The following is a 27,699-nucleotide window of genomic DNA, read 5'->3' as shown; positions in this document are numbered from 1 at the left end:
AAAACCTGGATTAGTGCTGGAAATGACCCACCTTGATTATCATGCGCATTATAATGAGAGGTTTCAAAGAGGGATGGGCTATTACCAGCAGGAGAGTGAGTTTGTATGTGTGTCTGTGGGGGGGGCGGGGGGAAGGGTGAGAAAACCTGGATTTGTGCTGGAAATGGCCCTCCCTTGATGATCACTTTAGATAAGCTGTTAGGAGCAGGACAGTGGGGTGGGAGGAAGTTTTGTTTCATGGTCTCTGTGTGTATATAATGTCTTCTGCAGTTTCCACAATATGCTATGCATCCGATGAAGTGAGCTGTAGCTCACGAAAGCTCATGCTCAAATAAACTGGTTAGTCTCTAAGGTGCCACAAGTACTCCTTTTCTTTTTACGAATACAGACTAACACGGCTGTTACTCTGAAAACTATTTCACTAGGAGGGTTGTGAACAATGTTCCCTCTAATTTTTGAAAGGCTGTGTGTGCAAAAAATTTCTTCTGTGCAAATTGTACTTCTGTGCAAATTTTTGTGCCTGCAGTGTTTCACTGTGCATGCGGGGTTTAGGATCACGTGCACAGCTTAGAGGGAACAGTGGTTGTGAAGTACTGGAATTGGTTAGCTAGGGAGGTGGTGGAATCTCCGTCCTTAGACGTTTTCAAGGCCTGGCTTGACAAAGACATGGCTGGCATGATTTAATTGATGTTGGTCCTGCTTTGAGCAGGGGGTTGGACTAAATGACCTCCTGAGGTCTCTTCCAACCCTAATCTTCTATGATTCTGTGGTGTGACAGCAGGGTGTTATTGCAGTGTATCTGGGTGTGACAATGTCTCAGTGCAGTGCCATCACGCAGGGGTGTGCTGGTGTGACAGCAGGGTCGTTTTGCAGTGCATCACAGCACAATGGTGACTATAAGACGTAGCAGTTGGTCTTGTAGCAATTTACCTTTGGCAAGCCCTGAGCAGAGGCTTCTTCGCCCCTGCCTATGGGTGCTGGTGCCATGGGTGCCTAGCCTGCTGGTTCAGGGTCCTGTTGCCAGTCGCCACACAGGGTGACCCCCAGAGGGCGAGTAGCCAGCACTCTGCTCTAGGGCCATGGCCGCTGGTGGACAGCAGAGCGTCTTCACAGCCGTGCCCCGGGGCCTGGCTGAGCGGGGCTGCAGCATAGCCAGGCCGAGCCACCTCCGGGTCAGTTGCCATGGGAACCCAGCAGGGGGCGGCAGCGAGCAGCTGCACAGGACGTTACACGCTGAGCCGTGTGGTCCCAGCGCTTTTCTGGCGGGGAGGGGGCGTGTCGCTTGCCGGCGCAGCTATGGCTCATGCAAACCCCGTGGTAAGGGCCGGGACCAGGGTGGTCTCCCGCCGAGGGGCAGGAGGGAAACGGGGCCGGAGGAGAAAAAGGAGCCGCTTGCCCAGGTCGGCTCGCAGTGTAATATTAGGGCTTTACAGGAACGTCCCGGGTGCCTTTTCCCTCTGTCCTGTGACAGGCCGGGCGCCCAGGGCCCTGCCCAGAGGGGCAGAGGGATTGAGGCCCCACCACCTAGATGCGAGCGGGGTCCACTTGGTGCACAGACGAAAGTGGGAAACGTTCAGTGTTTGGTCTGTGCCGCCGAGGCCATGCTGAGACACTGCAAGCTCCTGCCCTACAGCAGCTCGGAGCAACCATGGAGCGCTGTGCGTAGAGCGCGCCTTTGCGACCTGAATTACCAAGAACTGGGCGCCAGATATTGCTTCTCCTCCCGTGTGGTAGCATTAAAGACCTTCAGTTATTAACAAAACACCGAAGTGGTTTGTGCAATCAAGCAAAAGTCTATCAGACTGGGTTTTAATTTAGTGACTGCCTCAATTTGTTGTTCTTGTTGCCGAAATTAGAAACGGACTTTTAAAATATAATCTGGAGACTAGAGTTTAGTTTGAAAGCCCTGAAGCTTTCTTTCTAAAAACTGTTTTGTGTGTGACTTAGTAAAAGCATTAACGGTGTGCTGTTGAGAGTTATTATATAGTTTTCAAGTAAACATGACCTAGTTTGGATAAATATCTATTATTTTCCTGAAATTAGTTAGCTGGTGCTAGGGAGAAATCTGAATCCTTCACTCAAACTTATGGTTTTGAGCTTCCTTTCTGAGCCCCCCACAGGAACATCCTTCCTGAGTGTTTGGAAAGCATCCACCACATAGTGGGTGCTATCAGAAATAACTTTTGCCTCACTTTAACTTTAAGATGTGAGTACTCCCATTGAAGTCATGGAGATTTAAAGTTTTTAGGATTGAGGCCTTGATCATTTCCATGCTCCTTTTTATTTTGTTACGTGCACCCCCACTTCATCACTTCCCCAACACTGCATATTTTTTACAGGAAAGCTAAAAACTCATTTCAAGACATGACAGTTATTGATCTATCTGACCTCATGGTGTGACAGTTGTATGTGTGAGATAAGAATGGAGCATGCTAATATGCATGCTCTATGATAATTGTGATCATGTTGTAAGTTCAGTATTTCGTTTTGGAACTGTGAGGTTACCACTTAGAATCCTGTTTGTAACATATATCAGAATAAGGCTTTTAACTTTTTGTAAGACTTTGCATAATAAAATGTAACTTGGTCAGTTTCCTTTGAGAATTAGGTCATTTGAAAGCAAAATATTTATTTTACAATAATTTAATCTCAAGATGTCTACTGAATTGGCAGGGGAAGGCCATTTGAGGTTCTTGACTATAATTGTGCAAGAACTGATTTTATTTTATTTTTTTCTATAGCTGATCTGTTGAAATGTGCTGTGGAATTTTTCCAAGATCTTTAATGTCACCTGCCTCTGCTGCCCCCCGCCCCCTCCCACATGGCTATGTATGTTGTTGTTGTTGTGAGACAATTGTACACTTGGGCTGATTGCTTTTCTGCTAGAAGTCATTAGTTACTTCATAACAGCTTCATGCCCTCAAATATGTTTCACTTGAAAATCATCTTATTTCAAGCATCCTAATTTTACAGATAGTAGGTTTGCTTTAAAAAAAAATATCTTAATGTTAAAAATAAACTTTGAAGATTTAGAATCCTAACACTTCAAAGGTTGGCTAAAGGTTCAGGTTCTAGCCTAATGTCCACACATGGCACACTTTGTAGTAATCAGTTTTCTGACTAAAACAGCTTTTAGCAATTGAGGGCCATGACCTTGCAATCAGATCCATATAGGTGAACCCTTCACCCTGCACAAAGCCCTGTTCTCCGTCTACACTTAGGGATCTGGCTGTAGGATCATGACCTAAAAGAGAAACTATTGGACTGAGCAGAGGGGCAAAAAATCTTCTCCAGGTCTGATTCTGATGACTTAAACTGATCAAGTCCATTGACTTCAGTATAATTACCTTCAGATTACACTGGGTTTTTCTTCCTATTTTTATTGCAACTTTTGAAAATGTCACATTACAGTTTTCTTGTAATCTGGAACTATGGATTGATAACTGTATTGTTATAACATGAGTTAGCAGCAAAATAGCTATTACAATCAACCATGAAGCAACAGTCTCCACTCTCTGTATTCAGCTCACAACTGAAGCTGCTTATGTCCTAGAAACTAGCCAAACTAGAAAGTGTGTTTTTTATTTTCTTCCTTATATTGTTAGTTTCTTCCTAGAGCTTCTTTGTGTCACTTTAGCCAGTGCTACTTTAATGGTCTTACACAGCAGATGCTAGCCTGAAACAGAGCATGCTAGTTTGAGAATATGTTGGAATTGTTCTCCTAATGATTTTAGGACTCTTACTGGGTGTTGATCTAAAAATAACTATAAACTAAAATACATCTAAAATTCAGGCCAAAATCCTAATTTTTCCTTTGGTATTTTACTGTTAGTTTTTAATTCTACAGTGCCATAAGTGATTTGGCCTATGTAGTTATCCCAGCAGTTGCATTGGCCAAAATCTTCAGCCACAAATGATACTGTCCCCTGGATCTGTTCATTTTATAATATGGCTCACAGAGCCATCTTACAAATCCTGCCTCTGGTTAGAGAGTCTGTACTTCATTTGGAGCTATAGCAAATGTCAGCCTGTGTTTTCAATTCTCTGAATTGTGTTTTATTCAGCCTAAACTCTACAGATCTATTATTGAAGATGTGATTGAAGGTGTCTGGGAACTCTTTGCAGAAGAAGGTGTGGAGGAACAGGTCTTGAAAGACTTGAAGCAGGTTTGTTGGATAATGATAAATAAAAGAAACAATCTTTTTCTTGGGATATCTTCTTCTATCTGTCTTTATTTTTGTAAGGCCCCATAGGATACGGGCTACCTTCCATCAAAATCAATGGGAGATACACATATCTTCAGAAACATGAATTGGACTCCCTGGAGTCCAAACCTGGTAATTATTCTTAACATTCTGCTGTTAAATGATTTCTTAGATTCAACCATTCAGTTTTCAGCATTATCCTGAATAGTTAAAGTGCCTGAAAACTTTAAATATATTCATGGATGAAAACTGATTTTGGCAACTTAATTGTTTCTTATTAACATCTTTTTTGCAGGTTTGGGAAGCTAAGGTGACTCAGTCTAAAGCGACAGAAGGCTTCTTCAAACATAGCCACTATTCACCCCAGTTCACCTTGCAATTGCCACACAACTTACATCGCACACTGCAGACATCAACAGGTTGGATATTATTTGTGAGAGGCCAACAGTTGCAATTTAACAGTAGTTCAATGTTTCAATAACCTCTTCATTTGAATTGTGCGTGATAGGCCAAATTCTGTTCTCTTTTACTTTGGTGTAGATCTAGAGTGACAGAGAAGCAGAATTTGGCCCACTCAGGGACAAATCCTGTTCTGGCACACTAATGTAAATCCAGATACTTGAGTTCAGCAGAGCTACTTCAGATTTGCACTGATGCACATGAGATCAGAATTGTAGCCTCTGTTCTCTAGGCCAGAAGTAAAACACTAAAATTTGTAGGTTAAAAAAAAAAAAGTGGAATAATTCTAATTCAGTTTTTGTTTTTTAATAGATTCTTCCAGTGTTGAATAATTCAAACTAAAAAGAGGTACTTTGTAGGGCTGTCAAGCGATTAAAAAAATTAATTGCATGATTAAACAATAATAGAATACCACTTTGTTAGTCTCTAAGGTGCCACAAGTACTCCTTTTCTTTTTGCGAATACAGACTAACATGGCTGCTACTATGAAACCACTTTATTTATTTCTACATTTTCAAATATACTTATTTCAATTACAACACAGACTACATACTGTACAGTGCTCATTTTATGTTTATTTTTCATTACAAATATTTGCGCTGTAAAAAAACCCAACAAACAGAAATGGTATTTTTCAATTCACATAATACAAGTACTGTAGTGCAATTGCTTTATCATGAAAGTTGAACTTACAAATATAGAATTATGCACACAAAAACTGCATTCAAAAATAACAAATGTAAAATTTTAGAGCCTACAAGTCCACTCAGTCCTACTTCTTCTTAAGCTAATCGCTCAGACAAACAAGTTTGGTTACATTTGCAGGAAATAATACTGCCTGGTTCTTGTTTATAATGTCACCTGATAGCCAGAACAGGCATTCTCATGGCACTGTTATAACCGGAATCGCAAGATATTTACGTGCCAGATGCACTAAAGAGCCATATGTCCTTTCATGCTTCAACCACCATTCCAGGGGACATGTGTCCTTGCGGATGACGGGTTCTGCTCGATAAGAATCCAAAGCAGTGCGGACTGACACGTTAATTTTCATTATCTGAGTCAGATGTCACCAGCACAAGCTTGATTTTCTTTTTTGGTGTTTCGGGTTCTGTAGTTTCCGCACTGGAGTGTAAGACTTCTGAAAGCATGCTCTACATCTAGACCATATCAGATTTTGGAAGGCACTTCAGATTCTTAAATCTTGGGTCGAGTGCTATAGCTATCTTTAGAAATATCACATTGATACCTTCTTGCGTTTTGTGAAATCTGCAGTGAAAGTGTTCTTAAAATGAACATGTGCTGGGTCATCATCCGAGACTGCTATAACATGAACTATATGGCAGAATGCATATAACAGAGCAGGGGACATACAATTCTGCCCCAAGGAGTTCAGTCACAAATTTAATTAACACATTATTTTTTTAACGAGCGTCATCAGCATAAAAGCATGTCCTCTGGAATGGTGGCCGAAGCATGAAGGAGAATATGAATGTTTAGTGTATCTGGCACATAAATACCTTGCAATGCTGCCTACAAAAGTGCCATGCAAATGCCTGTTCTCACTCTCTGGTGACATAGATAAGAAGTGGGCAGCATTATCTCCAGTAAATGTAAACATACTTGTTTGTCTTAGTAATTGGCTGAACAAGAAGTAGGACTGAGTGGACTTGTAGGCTCTGAAGTTTTACTTTTTGATTGCACGTATGTAACAAGAATCTACGTTTATAAGTTGCACTTTCACGATAAAGAGATTGCATTACAGTACTTGTATGAGGTGAATATACTATTTCTTTTGTTTATCATTTTTACAGTGCAAATATTTGTAATAAAAATAATATACACTTTGATTTGTTACAACACAGAATATAATATATATGAAAATGTAGAAAAAAATCCAAAATATTTAATACATTTCAATTGGTATTGTATTGTTTAACAGTGCGATTAAAACTGCAATTAATCATGATTAATTTTTTTAATTGCGGTTAATTTTTTTGAGTTAATCGCGTGAGTTAACTGCAATTAATCAACAGCTCTAGTACTTTGTTTTAGAACCAGATCTTAGTCCTTTTGCACCATTCTGGTGGTTTCAAGAGTACTTAAAGCTGCCTAGATCAGCAACTGAGGGGTCCACTACTGTGAGAGAGTATTGACAGTAGAGGCAGGGATCCAGTAGAAAAAATAGTATGTGAACTTGTAAGTCAATATTGTATCATCATGTATACGCACAAGTGACCAATTTAAAGGTTGAATGGGCAACTTTGATTCTGGTATTTCCTAATTTTTTGGGTGTTTGATCGTGTAACCTTAATGTTTTATTAATGTTTTTAGATGTAATAATAAATATATAGGGATATAGTACTCCTGGACATTGAGTTCTGTCCCCAATGAGTTGCAGGCAACTTCATCATACAATCCTATTGATAAATGTATCAATTTATATATGCAAAGTACAGAGGCATTATTTATTTAACCTGGCCCAAGGGGATCGACTTCTAGATTCACTCACTATTGGAAGCATTGTCTTCTAACTTTTCCTGTAGAGGTGGGAAATACCTAGGGTAGAACAGGCTCCATTAAAGGTAACACAACTGTAAAAATGTATGGACTCTGTTTATGCTTTGAGTAGGATTTTCAAAAGTGGTCAGCAGTAGTCTAATTCTGTTCCTTTTGTAGTCAGTGTTTTACCATTGACTATAATGGGAGCAGATAAACCAATGCTGAGTGCTCTTAAAAATCCCATCCAGCTTCAGCTGCTAGCACCACTGGAGCTGCACCAGTGCAGAAAATTGCTTACTAATTTTTCTAGTGTTGACAATGCAGTACATTCGATATGTTTATTCAGTCAGGTTAAAATGGTGGTGTAATAAATAGAAATGCCAAACTTAATTTCTACAGTGCAACTCAAAAAAAATCTTTTAATTTAACTCTTCAGTCTGCTTAACTCAGCGAGGTCTTGTGAATAACAGTATTATAAATATTCTAGATTTATAAATTTCCAAAGTATAACAAAGACTTGCTGAAATATTAAATAATGGCAAATGTATTCAGCAGTGTTCAGGATTGTTCACTTAAAACATATTTATCACTCTAACACCAGATATAAAGTAATCTGTCTGTCTTCAATGTAGTTTATGTTGACATAAGCTACAATTTTCAGAGTAGCAGCCGTATTAGTCTGTATTCGCAAAAAGAAAAGGAGTACTTGTGGTACCTTAGAGACTAACAAATTTATTTGAGCATAAGCTTTCGTGAGCTACAGCTCACTTCATCGGATGCATTCAGTGGAAAATACAGTGGGGAGATTTATATACATAGAGAACATGAAACAATGAGTGTTACCATACACACTGTAACGAGAGTGATAACTTAAGGTGAGCTATTACCAGCAGAGAGCGGGGGTGGGTGGGGGGGGGAGAATAACCTTTTGTAGTGATAATCAAGGTGGGCCATTTCCAGCAGTTTACAAGAAAGTCTGAGGAACAGTGGCAGGTGTGGGGGGGAAATAAACATGGGGAAATAGTTTTAATTTTGTGTAATGACCCATCCACTCCCAGTCTTTATTCAAGCCTAAGTTAATTGTATCCAGTTTGCAAATTAATTCCAATTCTGCAGTCTCTCGTTGGAGTCTGTTTTTGAAATTTTTTGTTGAAGAATTGCAACTTTTAGGTCTGTAATCGTGACCAAAGAGATTGAAGTGTTCTCTGACTGGTTTTTTGAATGCTATAATTCTTGACGTCTCATTTGTGTCCATTTATTCTTTTACGTAGAGATTGTCCAGTTTGACCAATGTACATGTCAGAGGGGCATTGCTGGCACATGATGGCATATATCACATTGGTAGATGTGCAGGTGAACAAGCCTCTGATAGTGTGGCTGATGTGATTAGGCCCTATGATGGTGTCCCCTTAATAGATATGTGGACACAGTTGACAATGGGATTTGTTGCAAGGATAGGTTCCTGGGTTAGTGGTTCTGTTGTGTGGTGTGTGGTTGCTGGTGAGTATTTGCTTTAGGTTGGGGGGCTGTCTGTAAGCAAGGACTGGCCTGTCTCCCAAGATCTGTGAGAGTGATGGGTCATCCTTCAGGATAGGTTGTAGATCCTTGATGATGTGCTGGAGAGGTTTTAGTTGGGGGCTGAAGGTGATGGCTAGTGGCGTTCCGTTATTTTCTTTGTTGGGCCTGTCCTGTAGTAGGTGACTTCTGGGTACTCTTTGGGCTCTGTCAATCTGTTTCTTCACTTCAGCAGGTGGGTATTGTACTTGTAAGAATGCTTGATAGAGATCTTGTAGGTGTTTGTCTCTGTCTGAGGGGTTGGAGCAAATGCAGTTGTATTGTAGAGCTTGGCTGTAGACAATGGATCGTGTGGTGTGGTCAGGGTGAAAGCTGGAGGCATGTAGGTAGGAATAGCGGTCAGTAGGTGTCCGGTATAGGGTGGTGTTTATGTGACCATCGCTTATTAGCACCATAGTGTCCAGGAAGTGGATCTCTTGGGTGGACTGGTCCAGGCTGAGGTTGATGGTGGGATGGAAATTGTTGAAATCATGGTGGAATTCCTCAAGGGCTTCTTTTCCATGGGTCCAGATGATGAAGATGTCCTCAATGTAGCGCAAGTAGAGTAGGGGCATTAGGGAACGAGAGCTGAGGAAGCGTTGTTCTAAGTCAGCCATAAAAATGTTGGCATACTGTGGGGCCATGCGGGTACCCATAGCAGTGCCTCTGATTTGAAGGTATACATTGTCCCCATATGTGAAATAGTTATGGGTGAAGACAAAGTCATAAAGTTCAGCCACCAGGTTTGCCGTGACATTATCGGGGATACTGTTCCTGATGGCTTGTAGTCCATCTTTGTGTGGAATGTTGGTGTAGAGGGCTTCTACGTCCATAGTGGCCAGGATGGTGTTTTCAGGAAGATCACTGATGGATTGTAGTTTCCTCAGGAAGTCAGTGGTGTCTCGAAGGTAGCTGGGAGTGCACGTAGCGTAGGGCCTGAGGAGGGAGTCTACATAGCCTGACAATCCTGCTGTCAGGGTGCCAATGCCTGAGATGATGGGGTGTCCAGGATTTCCAGGTTTATGGATCTTGGGTACCAGATAGAATACCCCAGGGTGGGGTTCCGGGCAGTGAGGAGCTGCCAAAATCTTAACAATGGGTTCCCTCCTCACCCCACGAGGGAGTCGTTGCCCACCCCCGCCCCCTGGGACTCCTGCCCCATCCAACCCCCCCACGTTCCTTGACACCTCCCCCAGGACCCCTGCCCCATCCACCCCTGTCCCCTGACTGCGCCCAGTACCGGGCAGGAGGGTCTCATGGGCCACTGTAGTGGTTGCCCACCCCACCGCTAAGAGCCAGAGGCACCAGCTGGGGGAGCGAGGTGGGGAGTACCTGGAGCACCCATGGGGAAAATTTGGTGGGTGCAGAGCACCCACTGGCAGCTCCCCGCCCGGCCCCAGCTCACCTCCGCTCCACCTCCCCTGAACGCACCACCCTGCTCTGCTTCTCCGTCCGTCCGTCCGTCCGTCCGTTCCCCCCCCCCCCCCCCCCCCCCGGCTTCCCACGAATCAGCTGTTGGTGGGAAGCCGGGGAGGACTGAGAAGCAGGCCGCGGCTTCCCACTCAGGCCGGGGGAGGCGGAGGTGAGCTGGGGCGGGGAGCGGTTCCCCTGCGCGCCGCCCCCCCGCCCTGGGTTACCTGCTGCGGCGCGGGCAGCCCTCCTCGCTCCCCCCCCCCAAGCTCACCACCGCCTCCCTGGGCCTGAGCGGAAAGCCGCTGCTTGTTTCTCAGCCTGCCCCGGCTTCCCGCGCGAACAGCTGATTCGCGGGAAGCCTTGGGGGATGGAGAAGCAGAGTGGGGCAGCGCATTCAGAGGAGGAGGCGGAGCGGAGGTGAGGTGAGCTGGGGCCGGGGGTGGGGCGGGGAGCTGCCGGTGGGTGCCCTGCACTCACCAAATTTTCCCCTTGGGTGCTCCAGGGCTGAAGCACCTTTGGAGTCGGCGCCTAAGGTGCCACTTTTGGCCGGTTAAATTTGGAAGCCCTTTTAGAACCGGTTGTCCCTCGCGGAACAACCGGTTCTAAAAGGGCTTCTAAATTTAACAACGGGTTCTTGCGAACTGGCTCCAGCTCACCACTGGTTCCAGGGGTGTGTCTGTGCGGATTTGTTCTTGTTCTTTTTCAAGGAGTTTCTTGAGCAAATGGTATAGTTTCTTTTGGTAACCCTCAGTGGGATCAGAGGGTAATGGCTTGTAGAAAGTGGTGTTGGAGAGCTGCCTAGCAGCGTCTTGTTCATAGTCCGACCTATTCATGATGACGACAGCACCTCCTTTGTCAGCCTTTTTGATTATGATGTCAGAGTTGTTTCTGAGGCTGTGGATGGCATTGTGTTCTGCAGGGCTGAGGTTATGGGGCAAGTGATGGGGCAAGAAGCTACAATGTGTATGAAATTGAATGCTTATTCTTTGGTGTGCCTATTTCAGTGTATCTTATTGTTTCTGTGTAGCTTCTTTAGTCATCCCTACTGGCAGAGGTATTCAACAATTCACAACAGCAGACCTGGTATGTAATTTTAATGCTATTTTATGTCTAACTTGACAATATTTAACACTCTAAATGAAAAAGTTAAGGCTCTTTGCATGTGTTAAAGGACTTAGTGGGAGGCGGAAGTGAAATATTTTAGTATCTACATGCTCTAGATTGGGGTGGGCAGGATCCAGCCCATCAGGGCTTTGGATCTGGCCCACGGGATTGGCACCCCCCGTGGTGCCATGGGGCTAAAACGGGCTCCCTGGCTCCGTGCCGCTCCCGAGGCGGCCGGCACCAGGTCCCTGCTGCCCCGGGGGGGCAGAGGTCTCTGTGCACTGCCCTCACCTGCAGGCACCGCCCCCTGCAGCTCCAATTGGCCGCCGCCACCCCAGAGCTGCTGAAGGTAAGCAGCGCCGGGCCGGAGCCCGCACCCCAACCCCCTGCCCTGAGCCCCCTCGTACACCCCGCACCCCCTCCTGCGCCCCAATCCCTTGCCCTGAGACCTTTCCTGCACCAGCCCCCCTCTCCGCACCCTTTGCCCCAGGCCTACATTCATGGCTCTGCATGCAATTTCCCCACCCAGCTGTGGCCCATGGGCCAAAAAAATTTGCCCACCCCTGCTCTAGACAGCACGTGGGTAATTTTCAGTGCCTAATAGTACTTCTGATCATTTATTTTGTGCCTTACATGATGTACAGTAGACAAGAGGGAGGAGTCTTTGCTGGGTGTGTGCATTCAACATCCACAGAATCTAAGTGTTCATTTAAAGATTAAAAACAACCCCATAAAATTTAGTCCTTATGGTTGTGATTAAAATCTTTCCAATCTAGCTGTCTGCAGAGACCGCTTCAGGGCAACCACCATTGCCAGAGGAGTAAAGGGGAGATGGGTGTTCCTGGCTGCTCTGCTATTAGAGCAACTGTTGAAAATTAGTGGAAGGGATGCTTGCCATTTTAAGAAGTTAGGTGTGTTGGTGGAGTGACACCCTGTGAAGCAGGGAGCCCTGGAAACAGGCTCAACTGCTCTAGTAGAGGGCTTTGTGGATGTGCATTGTGGTGGGGGGACAAGTTGATTTATTTGGGTGGTGGTAGGGCTGCCTCGTACTGCTAATATAGAAATGTAGGAGGCTGGATATTATGGGGGGAACGTAGCATACTGGTGCTTGAGGTGCAGCGTGAGGGGCTGCAAGGAGGAGTTTTCCCTAGAGAAGAAATAGGAGCTGGAAATGGAAGGGGCATATTGGGCAGGGAGCATGTAAATAGGACACTTAATTAAGCACTTCCTTACAAAACACTGCTCACCTTGCTGTAGCCTAAGGGTCAAAACCATTTTTCAGTAGGGATGATCATGTAACTTAGATTTCTTGAGCTTCATTTTGCTAAGTGTGACGGCTAGGGCCTCAAATGATAGAGCACGGAATGCAACTTAATTTCCCTAGTAAATCTGCTGTGTGTCTAGGATGCTTCACGAACCGGTGCAACTTTGACTCTCCCTTCGGGTATTGCTTATCCTATCCATGTACCTGCTGGAGTAACGCTACAGACTGCATCTGGTAAGATTAAGAAAAGCTGAACTCAAACACCAGTTATAGTACGTAGACTGTGTTGACCTGAATTTATGGGCTAGTTTATTATGGCTCGCCAATGATCTGACCAGAAGATATTTAGGTTCTTTTCCCAATTCAGGCTACAGGGTGAGAACACGGAGTTTGACGTTGTGAGAGGACCCTCGGGTTGTATGGCAAGTACACTTACACTGAGGACAATACCAAATTGTTAAGATCTTTATTAAAATGAATGAAAGCATAATAAACCATATAAAACACAGAGTCACAAAGAAGTAATACAATTCTATGACCCCTGGTGGTAACATCTCTATTCTAAAAGACTACTTAAACTAGCATACTCACATCCTTCCCTGAAGACCTGGTGGTGGAGACAGAAGACCAGCCTCATCTCTGGCATGCCCGATGAATTTGATGGTCCAGGCTTCCCAAGTTGGTAGGGATTAGGTTTGAGTGTTGAGTAGCTAAGCTATATTGCAAAGCTGAGCTGATAGCTTTATAGAAGACAGGAAAGAGCGACCCTCCTGCTTGGTTGTTTGCCCTTTTATAGGGTCCTGGCACTCCCTTAATCAAGGCCCAACCATGCCCAAATCTTATTTCCTCACCGAGATAAATCTTTGGGTACACTTACTCTATAGAGTGTTAGGATATAGATATTCAGGCCTGTCTGTAAAGGCCTATACTCTAAGAATTTAGGTGTATTCTGATCACTTGGCTAGTTCTGGAGGTATAAAAGAGAGAATCAAAATCACTGTCTGACTGTATAAGGCCTTTTTTCACTGTGACAGTCTGAGGCCCTGTTCTTAGGCTGAGATCTCTGGCTAAGCAACAGAGGCAGCCATAAGCTGGGAAGCGACCGGTCACATCCTCACATTCCAAACTAGTCACATTGAAATAAGGTGCTGTTGGGCTGTTAGGAATACAGTCCTGTCCTGATAATGCCTATCCCCTCCAGAGAAAGGGAAGTGCCTAGAAAATGTAAAAGGAAACTTAGTTTGATAGCATCCTGTCTGGCAAGAACTCACTTATCAATAGCTGGGATGTGAAATCCTCACTTCTGTATTGTTCTATCACTGTAGTCCCCATTTCCCCATTGTTTGTCTGTATAATTTCTGTCTGGTTCTGTGATTGTTTCTGTCTGCTGTATAATTAATTTTGCTGGGTGTAAACTAATTAAGGTGGTGGGATATAATTGGTTAAATAATCATGTTACAATATGTTAGGTTGGTTAGTTAAATTTCAGGAAAATGATTGGTTAAGGTATCATAGAATCATAAGGTATCATAGTTAAGGTATAGCTAAGCAGAACTCAAGTTTTACTCTATAGTCTTGCAGTCAATCAGGAAGTGGGTGGGGGAAATGGGAATGGGGGTGGGGAAATTGGAATCATGTTTAGCTAAGGGCAGGAATGGGAACAGGGCCACAGGTAAGGTTCTGTGGTGTCAGAGCTGGGAAGGGGGACACTAAGGAAGGAAACTGGAATCATGCTTGCTGGAAGTTCACCCCAATAAACATCAAATTGTTTGCACCTTTGGACTTCGGGTACTGTTGCTCTCTGTTCATGCGAAAAGGACCAGGGAAGTAAGTGGGTGAAGGAATAAGCCCCCTAACATAGAGTAACATATTATGACATATATTCATACATATTAATATTGATTATCTCATCCCCGAAACCATTACCCTTGGCCTAACTTATTACTTCCTTGTTCTGCGGTGTACCTTGCGGTTACCAGTCTGTTCCAGATCTATGGTAAACATATTCAGTTCTTTGTTTGGTTCCCCATTCAGTTCCCCAAAGTCAAAAGGGGTAACCAGTAGGCCATTTATCTATGCCAAAGGTTACAAACACTCATACTAACTTGCTCTTGCTAATCACACAGGATACAGGCCTGTAGGTTCCTTGCATTACAGCCAACTATTATGAATAACATATACTGGAATTCAGCATAAACAAAACCCAAGCAAATAATATAATCAATCAAACCAAAGAAGGAAACACATTATGCAATATAGCAAGCTATCAAAATGACTTTATGGGCTATAACTGTGTACAGATCTCAAAAGACTATCAGAAGTGCATGGGGTGTAAACTGGATGCCAGAGTAAAGCATAGGTGGATAAAACAAATTATCCTCTGGTCTTTTACTCTTTATGAACCTGTAGCTGCTTATAAAGTGACTGCTATTGACCAGTTACAGGGTCTCTGTTAAATCTGCAGCATGTAATAGTGCATCCCTGCAATGTTATTTAACATCATTCCCAGGTGATGCCATTCTCTTCGTTATACTGCTCCTGCTGTAGGTTCTCCTGTGTCAGCCCAGATGTGGGCATGTCCTCCTCCTGATTGAGGGAGATGTGGAAAGCCAAGTAGTCTATTCAGTCTCCAATAGGTCAAGACAGATTCTGCCTTGTCAGGGTGGATTTTCCTTAACTGCTTTGTTTTGATCAATTCCCTCCATCCCCAGTCCCCACCCTTTTCTTTCTGACAGGGTTACATAGTATAGCCTAGAAGACTGTGTGGAGAAATTAACCCTCTCCTTGCACTCACCAGAGCACTTTGAGGGGGAAGGCAACCCTCAGTGGTGTAACAATGGGTGTAGTTTGGGGGGGGAGGAGGGGCACTGTCCCCCCAAACTGCAACTCTTGGGCAGGCGTGGAATTTGCTCCCTCCCCCCCCCCCCCCCCGGCCTTGCAGCCCCATTGGCCTGACTGGAGCTGTCTCCCCAAATATAAGTCCAACTACACCAGTGGGTGTAACCACTTTTCTCTTCCTCCATCAGATCTACCTATGTGTATTGAGTCCTATCTACTGACTTTGATGATACCCATACATTTTACCACTTCAGCCCTTTGGAAAACTTACTAAAGAGCCCACCAGTAAGGAAAAATATATTGGTAGTTCAGCCTCTAAGCCCAGGTGCTGAGATTCTTAGCAGAGCACTCTTTCCAAACACAGCTGGAAGTGGTGGTGGTTCTGTCTCCTGCCTCAGGCTATGTCTAAATATAAAATGCTAGTGGCGCAGCTGCACTGCTTTTGCACTTTAATGTAGACACTACTTATGCTGATGGGAGGGCGTCTCCCCTCAGCATAGTAATCCACCTCCCTGAGAGGTGGTAGCTAGGTTGATGGAAGAATTCTTCTGTCTACCTAGTACTGTCTACATCAGGTGTTAGGCTGGTATAGCTATATCTTTTGGGGTGCAGATTTTTCACATCCCTGAGAGATGGCTATGCTGATGTAAATTCCTAGTGTAGACCAAGCCTTACGCTCTAGATAGCATGTGTTTGATTAGCTTGAAGCCTCCAGCTGTGTTCCCTGTAAACGGTGCGCTTGGGCGGCCTCGCAGGAGATATTCAGATGCTGCCCAGCCAATTAGCAGGGCGCGCACAGCCAGCAGCTCTGTTCAGGTGCCCCTCCCCACATGTTGCTCCATCCTGCAGCTGCTCTCGGTACCCTCCTGCTGGCTGTGCAGAGCGGGGCAGGGTGTTCGGGTGGGAGGAGGGTGCTGATGTCAGGGTGTCCCCCACCCCTGTACCCCATCTCTACAGAGCAGGGCAGGGGGATAGCTTGGCTCAGGAGGACTTGGAGCTGCTAGGAGACTGAGTGCCCTTCTTAAAGACAGGTTTCAAAGTAGCAGCCATGTTAGTCTGTATTCACAAAAAGAAAAGGAGTACTTGTGGCACCTTAGAGACTAACAAATTTATTTGAGCATAAGCTGTATTTTCCACGAATGCATCCGATGAAGTGAGCTGTAGCTCACGAAAGTTTATGCTCAAATAAATTTGTTAGCTTCTTAAAGAGACAGTGTACTTTTTGAGATTTAGCCAGCTCATAATCTGTCTCTCTCCCTCCCCCTCCTCCGCCCCCCCCTCCTCTCCACTCCATTTCTGCAGAGCGGGGGAGGGGAGACAACAGGGCTCAGAACAGAGCAGGAGAGCTTTCAGTGAGCGTCTTAAAGAGACAGCACATGACTTTCCCCAGCACACACACACTGTCTGTGTGTGTGTCGCTCTCTCTCACACACATACTGTCCCTGTGTTTGTGTCTTTGTCACTCACACAGAAGCACGTGCTCTCTCACACACTCACCTCCCAACTCATACTTGTATTATTGTTGGTACTGCCTGCAAAGCGCATATATTCTCTATAATTTTATTCTTTCAAAGTGTGTTCTTTTAATGTTTTGACTGGTCTATGCATTTCATAATTTTCATTTCTCTTACACTTAAATTTAATTATTTGAGAAGTGAGTTCTAAAATGCCTAAATTGTCCAGTCTGGCATAATTTCCCCTATGGTAACTTTTTAAAAATATATATTACATCTAGGTTTTTTGTTTCTACTGGTGGTGCACATCCACACATACCTTGGTGCACATAACAAAATTTATTCCGCACATGGATGGAAAAAATTAGAGGGAACATTGCCCCCTGCCCTTGTGCTGCTGCAAAATAGGAGCCTTTTGATGGTGGTTTTGTATGGTGATTTCATACTGTTTTAAGGGCAATGTAGACAGTATAACTGAATTAAGTTGGGAATAGGCAGTTCTGGCATCTGAATTCTAACACTGATAACAGTAGGTCAGCATCAGCTTAACTCCCAACAGGTAGATTTAATAATCCACTGTTAATACTTCTCTCTATAGGGCACCTCTATAAGGTAAATATGCCTGTTATGGTTACACAGGCCCCAGGAGGTACCAGTATTCTGCAGCATCCTATTCAGCAAATATTTCAGCAGCTTGGGCAGCCTTCAGTACTGCAGGCCAGTATTGCCACCGTTGCACAGGTGAATGCGTCTTCTGTTCAGGCAACTGCTGAAAGACTACAAACCCAGGAAGCGCCACTCCAGCAGCCCACTGTACTGCAACAGAGGGGAGTGGAAACAAAACACTTGGAAAACTCTGCAAATGCTACTCTATTACAGCAACCTACTAGGAGTCAACAGCAAGTTACAAGTAATACAATTTTAAATCATCAGGCAAACTCAACAGAAAAATTCCAATACACCAACCTTCAAACAGCTGTGTTTACTTCAAAATCCTCTGAAATGGATTCTACCACTGAACCAAACAGTTCATTCATCCTAACTCAATGTGTGCAAGACCAGTTATCCACAGAGCTTCAAGATTCAGTACAGCAACAGGTGTCTGATGATATCATTGAGATGATTATTCTGGGCAATGGCTTGGATGCTAATACCCTTCTAAAAGAGCAGGACAGCATTTCTGTCACTGAAGAGGTAGGACCTTCATTGTTTAAAAATTTGTAATGGACTTTAACTTGGTGAAAATAGCTGATGAAAGTAGATACTTATCTGAAGAATCAATATATTAAAGGGACACTATTAAAGCAAATCTGTTTGTTACTAACAGCACTCTACATTTTAAAAATGGAAAACTTCAAGAATGTAACTTATAAGCAAATCGCATACATTACACTTCACTCCGTTTGGACAACACGAATGACCTATTCATTTTTACTTTCTGATTTTCATGCAAAAACATTGCTGAAATATTTAGGTTAAATGGGAATGTTCATACCAGTGACCTTTTTAAAAACTGCCATATCATTGTGACCTTGAAATCATAGGTCAGATCCAAGCCATGGTGGGCAAATTGCCTTTTGAATACAGTTTGGCTAGCATATGAGGAGGAGTTCCTGTCAGCCTATGTACTCACATTCAAAATCCACAAATTATATCGTGATGTGAGTGAAAATTTAAAAGTGTATTTCCCTCAATTAAAAACAATCATTTATTCAACTAATCCTGTGCAAATAATTTGTATTAGATAATTGATTTCATGAGTGAGCCTCTTTTATAATTTATGGAATGTCCACAAGCAGATTGTGGTTTTCTTGAATTTATTTGTTTGAACTGTCTAAATTGTGTACTCCATGGATTTATTACAAATATTTTAAATTCAAGCTGCTTAGTTGTGATTTGATCATGTAAGCCATGTGGTGTTGGTTTTATTCCTTGATCAGATGAAAGCAGAGGCTTTCCTGGTTAGAATGCTCCTGTGTGCAAATTTGAAATTTTGCATTTGGCAACAACTGTTGCCAGGAAAATCCTGGGCTTTTGTTATGGTAGACTTTTTCAATACCTATGTTTTATAGATTGAATGACTTGAATAAAATTTCCTATTCAGACTATATTAAATATCCCTGAGTTGCATATATGACTTTTAGTTGTTCTGTCTCAGTGCTTTGAGGTCCTGATCCAAAACACATTGAAGTCAATAGGAGTCTTTCAAGTGACTTAACTGGCATTAGATCAAGCCCTAAATCTTTCAATTGTAGTCAGTTTCTACCTACCACTGTGGAATTTGGCCCACTGTGGTATAAACAAAGGACAGGGATGATTTAGTTGGGGTTGGTCCTGCTATGAGCAGGGGGTTGGACTAGATGACGACCTGAGGTCTCTTCTAACCCTAATCTTCTATGATTCTATGACTTGTCTACATTTACAATGTTCCAGGGGCACAGCTGCACCACTGTAACACTTTAGTGAAGATGCTACTATGCTGACAGGAGACCTTCTCCTATCAGCGTAGTTAATCCACCTCCCTGAAAGGCAGTAGCTCTGTCTACACTGGGGGGTAGGTCAGTAATGACTGCGTCACTCAGGGGTATGGATTTTTCACCTCTCTGAGCAATGTAGTTCTACTGATGTAAGTTGCTATTGTAGACCAGTGGTTTTCAACCAGAGGTACACATACCCCTGGGGGTACGCAGAAGTCTTCCAGGGGATACTAGATATTTGCCTAGTTTTACAACAGGCTATATAAAAAGCACTAGCGAAATCAGTACAAACTAAAATTTCATACAGACGATGACTTGTTTATACTCCTCTATATACTATACACTGAAATGGAAGTACAATATTTATATTCCAGCTGATTTATTTTATAATTATATGGTAAAAATGAGAAAGTAAGCAATTCTTCAATAATAGTGTGCTGTGACACTTTTTTGTATTTTTATGCCTGATTTTGTAAACAAGTAGTTTTTAAGTGAGCTGAAACTTGCGAGTACACAAGACAAATCAGACTCCTGAAAGGGGTACAGTAGTCTGGAAGCTTGAGAGCCACTGGTGTAGACCAAACTTAAGGCCACATCTACACTATAGACCTATATTGATATCTCTCCACACCACTGAGTGACCCAGTTATACTGACCCTCTGTGTAGAGAGCGCTATATCAATGGGATAAGCTACGGCCTCTCAGGGAGGTGGATTAACTATGCTGATGGAAGAAGCTCTCCTGTTGGCATAGTAGCATCTTTACTAACGCACTTCAGCAATGCAGCTGCGCCGCTGTAGCTCTGTACGTGAAGACAAGCCCTAAGGTATTTGTTCCTGCACGTCATCAATGTTTTTGATGCACTGGATGCTTTGGTACCAAGGAATTGCCTATACATATACATCTGTTGTTGCTAGATGGTATTTTCTAATGGAAAAGTTGTCCGTCAGAAAATTTTCAATTAGTTGAAATTGAAATGTTCCACGAAGTGTTTTGTTTTTAACAAAACTTTATTTAGAAAAAAATTGAAACAAAGCATTTTGATGTTTTTATTTCAAAATGACTTTAATTAACAACTTTTTAAATTTTATCAGATATTAAAATATAGTAAACCCTAATTTAAAAATTATATAAAATATGAAAAAATCAAATTAAAACAATGAGATTTTAACTAAATGAAACATTTCAGTTGACCTGACCAGATTATTTTTGGAAATTATATTTTGCAAGAAATTTTTGGCATTGTTACTTTTATTTATTCTGAATCAGAATTATTTTTTTCCAAATGTCAGAATTTCCCTTAGAACAGAAATTCTGATTTTTGAACAGTTCTAATATCTATTTTTTTTAAAAGGGAAATTTGCTTTGCATGTTAGAGACAGTATTTAAAAATCATGCCTGGAAAAATGGATTTCATATTATTGAACAAGTATTTGAAATGGGGTTCATTTCAGGAAAATGTATATGAGACCAAATTTTCAAAAGAGCTGAGCACTCATCATTGGGGTAGACTTTTTTTTTAAAAAGAGGTCTACTCCCATTTAAACACCTAAATAAGGTGACAAGTTTTTCAATCTTTTAGTACCCAACAGATCTCCTAGAGAAGAATGGGTGTTGTAAAAAATCGGGCCTCTTGTCAAGCTCTCATTGAACCTTCTTATTCCTGTCAGATGGAACCTACTGTACTGATGGAATCTGACATACGGACAGAAAAGGATATCTGCAGAGACATTGAAGGGATCATTCAGCTAGATGGAATTGATGATGTTTTTCCTAAGGAGGAAATAGAAAGTACAAGAGATGTGGAAGAGAATGAATTTATTGGTATTATTGATGCAGAGGATCTGAAAGTGTTGGAGGAGGAGGAGGAAGATGAAGAAGTTGACAGTATTTCAAATGCTGAATCCAACAGCAGCAGTGATACTGAAGAGCCCCAAATAGACATAATTGAGGAGGTAATTAGTTTAAACATTCTAAAGCAAGCCAGAGTAATGTGCCTATCTGCATGTTTGGTTGTTTAGATCCAGAATATCCACTGGTAGATTGAGGCAGAATACATGGTTAACCTGTGTTTTCAGAGCAGAATGTAATAGATATGGGGTGGTTTGAGAGCTTCTTGGGCAGATCATAAAAATAGGAGGAGTTGCTCTGATATCTGTTGCTTATTGGATGAATTAACATGCTTTTAATTACCAAAATTTGAGTCTACAAGTGAAATTTTGGCTTCACTGAAATCAAAGGGTCTTTTGCCATTGGTTTAAGTAGGGTCAGGATTTCATCCTGGGCCTCTATCCTGGGAAGCAGTGACTCTGGGAGAATATTTTGGGGTCATGGTAAATAATCATCTGACCAGAAGTTCCCAGTGCAATAGCCAAAAGGGCTAATGTGATCCTTGGATGTATAAATGGGGGAATGTAGAGTTTATATTAACTCTTTTTGGCACTAATATGACTGCTATGCTATTCTGATACCAACAATTAAAGTAGTATATTGATAAATTGGAGGGGTTCAGCTAAGAGCCTCGAGAATTATTAAAGAATTGGAAAACATATCTTTATAGTAATAGACTCCTGGAGCTCAATCTGTTTAGCTTAACCAAGAAAAGGTTAAGGGATGACTTGATCACAGTCTGTAAGTACTTATGTGGGGAAACAAAATTTGATAATAGCCTTTCGATCTAGTATACGAGGCTATAACAAGATCCAACGGCTGGAGATTAAATCTAGACAAATTCAGACAGGAATAAACAGTGAGGGTAATTAATCATTGGAATAATTTAACAAGGGCTGTAGTGGATTCTCCATCACTCAAAATCCTTAGATCAAGACTGGATGTTTAAAAAAAAAATGCTCAAATTCAAATTCAGCCAAGTTCCATGGCCTGCGTTACACAGGATGCCACATTAGATCAGGGGTTCTCAAACTGGGGGTCGGGACCCCTGAGGGGGTTATGAGGTTATTACATGGGGTGTCACAATCTGTCAGTCTCCACCCCAAACCATGCTTTGCCTCCAGCATTTATAATGGTGTTAAATTAAAAACACTTTTTAATATATGTATAAGGGGGGTTGCACTCAGAGGCTTGCTGTGTGAAAGGGGTCACCAGAACAAAAGTTTGAGAACCACTGCACTGGATAATCACAATGGTCCCTTTTGGCCTTATAATCTATGAGTCTGAGGTTTCCATTGCTTCTAAAACACTAAACAAGATTGGAAGGGGGAATCAGGCAGTGCATGCTGCAGGTTGTCTGTTTCCCAGGAGACAGAGGACAGCTGAGGAATGCTTAGTCACAGAACAACTATATGTATTATATGACTTTTCTCCTTGAATCACCTTTCAGAGAGTCCTGCCTCCTGACAAATAGAAGTTGGTTTAGCATTCCAATTTCTGGGAGAGAAAGTGGAGTTAACTTTGTCAGCCTTGAGTGTTACTTGTAATTATAAATCTTAGTCATTTTTTTGGGAATATCAGTGTGAAGAAATGTCTTGTGCATAATGTCTTGTGTTACGTCAAGTATATTAGAATTTAAAAAAAGACAATAAGTAATGGTGTTTAAATGTGGTGACCTTTACTCTCCAGGACCCTTTAAATTCCGGTGATGATGTCAGTGAGCAGGACACACCAGACTTGTTTGACACAGATAACGTTATAGTTTGTCAGTATGACAAGGTACAGTATATAGCCCTGTTTTGTCCTTAAATATTCCAGAAAGTTTAAACGGTAATTTTAGTAAGAATTATTTTTGGGGATGGGTGTGTGGAGAATATCAGTTCTTTCATCAATATTTTAAATAATTTAATCATCTGTTCGTTGAAATGCACACAAAAAACAAAAGAATGTAAACTTATTTGCACTATTGTGTAGAAATTCATCTACAGTTTTCCTGTAAAAGGAGAAACTTCTTACAAGGGCTGTCAAAGGAGAAGGATTTCAAATCTAACATCATAAAGTGCAAAATAAAGTCGTGTGTGTGTGTGTGTTGTCTTCCTGCTTTCTGTTCCTGTTTTGTTTCTTGCTCCCTGAACTCAGTGCTGCTGTTCCTATTTAAGGATGCGTGTGTGCGAACGTGTAGCCTTGGGGGTGTGCAGCTACTCAGGGCAGGCTGCTACATACCTGCTGTTTGGACTGTTATGGTTTTTGTTCAGATTGTTGCTGACCTAACTTGTCCTTGGTTATTACAAGTTTTCATTGACAACTTACCTGTATGTTCTGCTTTGTGGTGTGGTGATGGTCTTGCGTTGTTTTTTGTGGTTTGGGATTGCTGTTCTGCAGTGCATCAGAGTGTAATGGGTCCCAATCCTGCAAACACATGCACATCCTTAAATTTAGTGAGATGAATAATCCCAGTGACTTCAATAAAACTACTCATGAGAAAAGCTAAGTATGGATTGGGGCTTTTGAGTGAGCAATAAGAAGAAGGGAAGTGTATGCTTCCTTATCTGGTAGTAAAATATTCCTAAAAGGATTTTAAAAACGTTTACCACAAATCCATCTTTTCAAATAAGCAAAGCAATTAGTTCTTAATGAAGACAAATGGCCTGTCCTGTGTTATTGTTCAAAATAAAGTTCTTTCTGAGCTATTAGAGGTCAAACAAAACCTTTGGAACTCAGGTGGCTGCTTTTTTGGTTTTGTGTACCTGAAACTCAAACTGGAAAACCAGACTTTGTTAGAATTACATCTTATCTTGAAATCATGGAAAGTTTCAGCCTCAACAAATTTTATTTTTGTCAAATATGTGGCTTTTGGAAATAGAGGCCTACATTTTCCAAAGTGATTACTGATTTTAGGTGCCCAACTTGAAATGCCTTAAAGGAATCTCAGATTTAGAAAGCGATGAGCACTTGATCTTGGAAAATCAGGCCATTTAAGGTGTGACAAGTTGGGCACCAAAATCACTAGTCACTTCTGGAAAATTTAGGTGGTCAGAGTTTGCATATAGAAAGCTCATCTGAATCTGAACTACATTATTTGTATTGTAATGCTATGATATTTCTCCCTAAGATACTTAATAATACTATAAGTGCTGGAATTTTGAAACATTCCTCTCTAAAATTAAGATTTTGTATGGATGAATGGAAAATTTGGTCTGAAATATATTTATATCGATATGGAGCTTGACACCAGAGTTGTCGCGAAGGGATTTCAGAACAGATGTGATTAGAATTTGAGAGCTATGGATTGGCATGAAAGTCTGAGTCTTTATTGCTTTTTTTGTTTTTTTGTTTGTTTAATGCTATGAAATAATATGTTGGCTAGCTGGTATGTTGGTTACTTTTCCCAAACAGACCAGTTTTACTGAAAACTTTTCTAGTGGAGGGAGGAGTGATTGAAACCATGGTCTCTTTGGCCAAAAAGCAGAATATAATTATCTTGTAATTCTGTTACTAATTATCTTTCGGGCTATTAAACATAGTGGGAGGATAGACGTGGGATGACTGTCATTCTAACATGTTCCAGCTCTTTGAAGAAAAAAAAAATTTTTATCACAAATATCATTACCAGAAAATCAGGAGGCATTCTCTTTGTTTCCTGGGCTTGAAAACCAAATCAAGCTGCAAATCTGAGAAATCTATAAAACCATTTAATTCCGGGCCTTTCAAGATGAACTACAAAGATTTTGCATTGCACAGAACTTTTTTTTATAGGTCTACAGTATGAAACCAAATATGTGTAGGTGTAAAATTACGAATACATTCGTACCTGCCTTGTGTGGAACATTGTGCTTTTTAGCCATATTTTTGGTTGCAGTATTATTTTGGTCTTGTTGTACTATCCTACAATGTCCAGTACTGCATGCAAAATACAAAAATGCAATACACAGACATGGCTAGCTGCACCCACAAGTACCGTACATACTCGTTCATAAGCCGAATATTTTTGGTAAAAAAGTGATGCATCAAAGAACGGGGGTCAGCTTATTATAGAATCATAGAATATCAGGGTTGGAAGGGACCTCAGGAGGTCATCTAGTCCAACCCCCTGCTCAAAGCAGGACCAATCCCCAATTTTTGCCCCAGAACCCTAAATGGCCCCCTCAAGGATTGAACTCACAACCCTGGGTTTAGCAGGCCAATATGCAAACCACTGAGCTATCCCTAAACAGGTGTACACCAAAATTTGATGATTTTAAACTCTATGAAATCATTAAATTGAATATCTAATACATTGTCATTTTGTTTACCTGAAGCGTCTGCAGGCATGGAGCCCCTCAGTGGCCACTGGGAGTTGAGGGGCTCCGTGCCTGTGAATGCTCCAGGTAAACAAAATGTCCCGACCTGCCAGCGGCTTACCCTGACGGGCCGGGAGCCAAAATTTACCAACCCCTGAAATATAGGGTCGGCTTATGAAAAGGTCATACAGTTTTTACTATTTTTACCTATCCATCTTGGGAGGTCGGTTTATAAACGAACGGGCTAATGAACAACTATACACGGTGCTCATTTTCATTACTGGATACTCATGCAATCTAGGTGTCGATATCTGAAAATGTATCTCTTAATCTTTTCTCTGGCATGTCAGACTTTCACAGTACTCCATATCTGAGCTCTGCTCAGAGAAGCAGTTTTTTTATGTATTCAGTGCTAACAAAGGTTAACCTCAATCCTTCGGCCCTACCCCCCTACCAGCTTTGTTTAATTCTTAGAAACCAGTCAGTTTCTGAAGATGTTCTAGTAACACACTTTTGGGGGCACTGATTCTCTTTTTTTTTTTTATCAGATTCATCGAAGTAAGAACAAATGGAAGTTCTATTTGAAAGATGGAGTAATGTGCTTTGGGGGTAAAGACTATGTGTTCGCAAAAGCCATTGGAGATGCGGAGTGGTAAATCCTCACTTGAGTAAGTGAGGTTTTTTGTTTTTTTTTTATTACAAAATATTACATAACCTCCAGTGAAGAGATACTGAACTTGCTATGTTTTACAATTTAAAAAAATTAAAATGAAACTGCATTTGTTGAATAGAATATATGAAATTGAAAATGAGTTTTGTTTCTAATAAATGCAAATTAAACTGTTCACTATTCTTATGTTTGTTTTTCTGATTTATATTGTTATCTTTTTACTAAAAAAGTATAATCAGATTAATAGCTTTAATTAACAACTAATGTGTTGGATCTGTAAATGGAATAACAAGTAGCTATATTTATGTAACTTCAACTCCTTTGTTTTTGATAATAGTTAAAATGCAATGATTTTTACAGTGTTAGATACATAATTCTTAGTGATTTATGTTAAAAGAAATAAGGTTGTGAATGTCTGAATTCACTGTAATATCTGTGAATGTTTGTTTTGTTAAAAGATGCGAATGTGTTTTAGTTATACCTTTCCCCCCACCCCTCCTTTGCATCTGATCCTTCTGGTGAAGTGCATCTCGTCTGCCTTTAGTCTGAAGCTATCAGTGCAACCCAGACTATATGGGTAGAGGACCCTTGAGTTAACAAGACTTCAGCATTATTATCAGTTGTTGCATTTTCTTCAAATACGATATGTACTGAGGAGCAATAAATAGTCTCATTTAAAAAAAAGTGCCTTATTGTCATAATCTGTATTAAACCATTTAACTTTGCTTCTGTACATACTCATTACATTCTGAACACACTAATAAACTGTGAGTGATATAAATTGACTGTGCCTAATAAAGAAGATACAATATCATCTCATACATATTTCTAGTCATGAATTGTTCTTTTGGTCCTTCTTAAAAGTAAATAATGCTGTAATGGGAAACATGCATGACAAAGGGGAGTGGGGAACTGGATGCACCAGCTCAGGAAGGTGAAATCCTGACAAGGGCCCAGTTTCATTGCTCAAAGCTTTGCTTTATTCACCTAGAAACAATGATTGAACACCAATTTGCTACCCCTCAGGGTCTTGTATAGCCCTCCACAGGTGAGGCGTATTCACAGCCAGATCATGTCTCCTGCATGGCAGTTGTAATGAGCACCTTCCCTGACCCTGGGTCTCACCTGTCTGCTACTCTTGTAAGATGCCTGATATGTGATGTCTGCAAAGCACGTGACTAGGAGCAGACTTGTGACCAATAACTACATCTCCCAATGTTAAAGGGCCATAATAGGCTGCCTGGAGCATATGTGTATGTCTCAAAGCCCAGTATTCTGTTACACCACCCCACTGCACGTTTGCCTCTTTGCTTGAGTTTATTGTATTTTTCTGGAACCTGGTGCTGGAGCTGCTAAGTCTTATTGATCTGGATGATTTCCTTGTTCGTGTGGATGATGATGATTCTTCTAAGATGACTCAAGATCTCCTGATTACCATGGTAGTGTCTCATGCAGCTTTGGGCACAAAACTCACATGGCTAGCCATACTCTGTATCTTACTTTTGAGAGGAGAAGGGTGAAGACTACACCATCACTGGGAGACAGTAGGAAACACTGCCTCCATCTCCTTCTTACTCCTCCTGCCTTCT

The 27,699-nt window shown here is 41.7% G+C and overlaps 1 protein-coding gene across 1 annotated transcript; it reads left to right on the top strand.

Moving 5' to 3' along the window:
• The first annotated feature begins 1,262 nt into the window (after positions 1 to 1,262).
• GTF2A1L (general transcription factor IIA subunit 1 like) lies at positions 1,263 to 26,191 on the top strand. The gene is made up of 9 exons (XM_074949443.1): positions 1,263 to 1,317; positions 4,065 to 4,166; positions 4,501 to 4,624; positions 11,161 to 11,216; positions 12,642 to 12,735; positions 17,392 to 17,987; positions 20,941 to 21,225; positions 22,850 to 22,939; positions 25,989 to 26,191. Exons 1-9 carry the CDS (start codon positions 1,297 to 1,299, stop codon positions 26,094 to 26,096), a joined length of 1,476 nt encoding a protein of 491 aa, XP_074805544.1. The 5' UTR covers positions 1,263 to 1,296; the 3' UTR covers positions 26,097 to 26,191.
• Positions 26,192 to 27,699: the final 1,508 nt, after the last annotated feature.

The sequence above is a fragment of the Natator depressus genome, chromosome 3 (assembly GCF_965152275.1).
Source record: "Natator depressus isolate rNatDep1 chromosome 3, rNatDep2.hap1, whole genome shotgun sequence".
Taxonomy (NCBI): domain Eukaryota; kingdom Metazoa; phylum Chordata; order Testudines; family Cheloniidae; genus Natator; species Natator depressus.
This window is presented reverse-complemented; position numbering and strand designations above follow the sequence as displayed.

What these genes read in the sequence shown, in the direction of transcription:
- GTF2A1L (XM_074949443.1), top strand. Translation starts at nt 1,297, where the DNA reads ATGGCTCATGCAAACCCCGTG. An exon ending in AACGCTACAGACTGCATCTG is followed by an intron (nt 12,736 to 17,391) that starts GTAAGATTAAGA and finishes TTCTCTCTATAG; the next exon opens with GGCACCTCTATAAGGTAAAT. An exon ending in AAATAGACATAATTGAGGAG is followed by an intron (nt 21,226 to 22,849) that starts GTAATTAGTTTA and finishes TTTACTCTCCAG; the next exon opens with GACCCTTTAAATTCCGGTGA.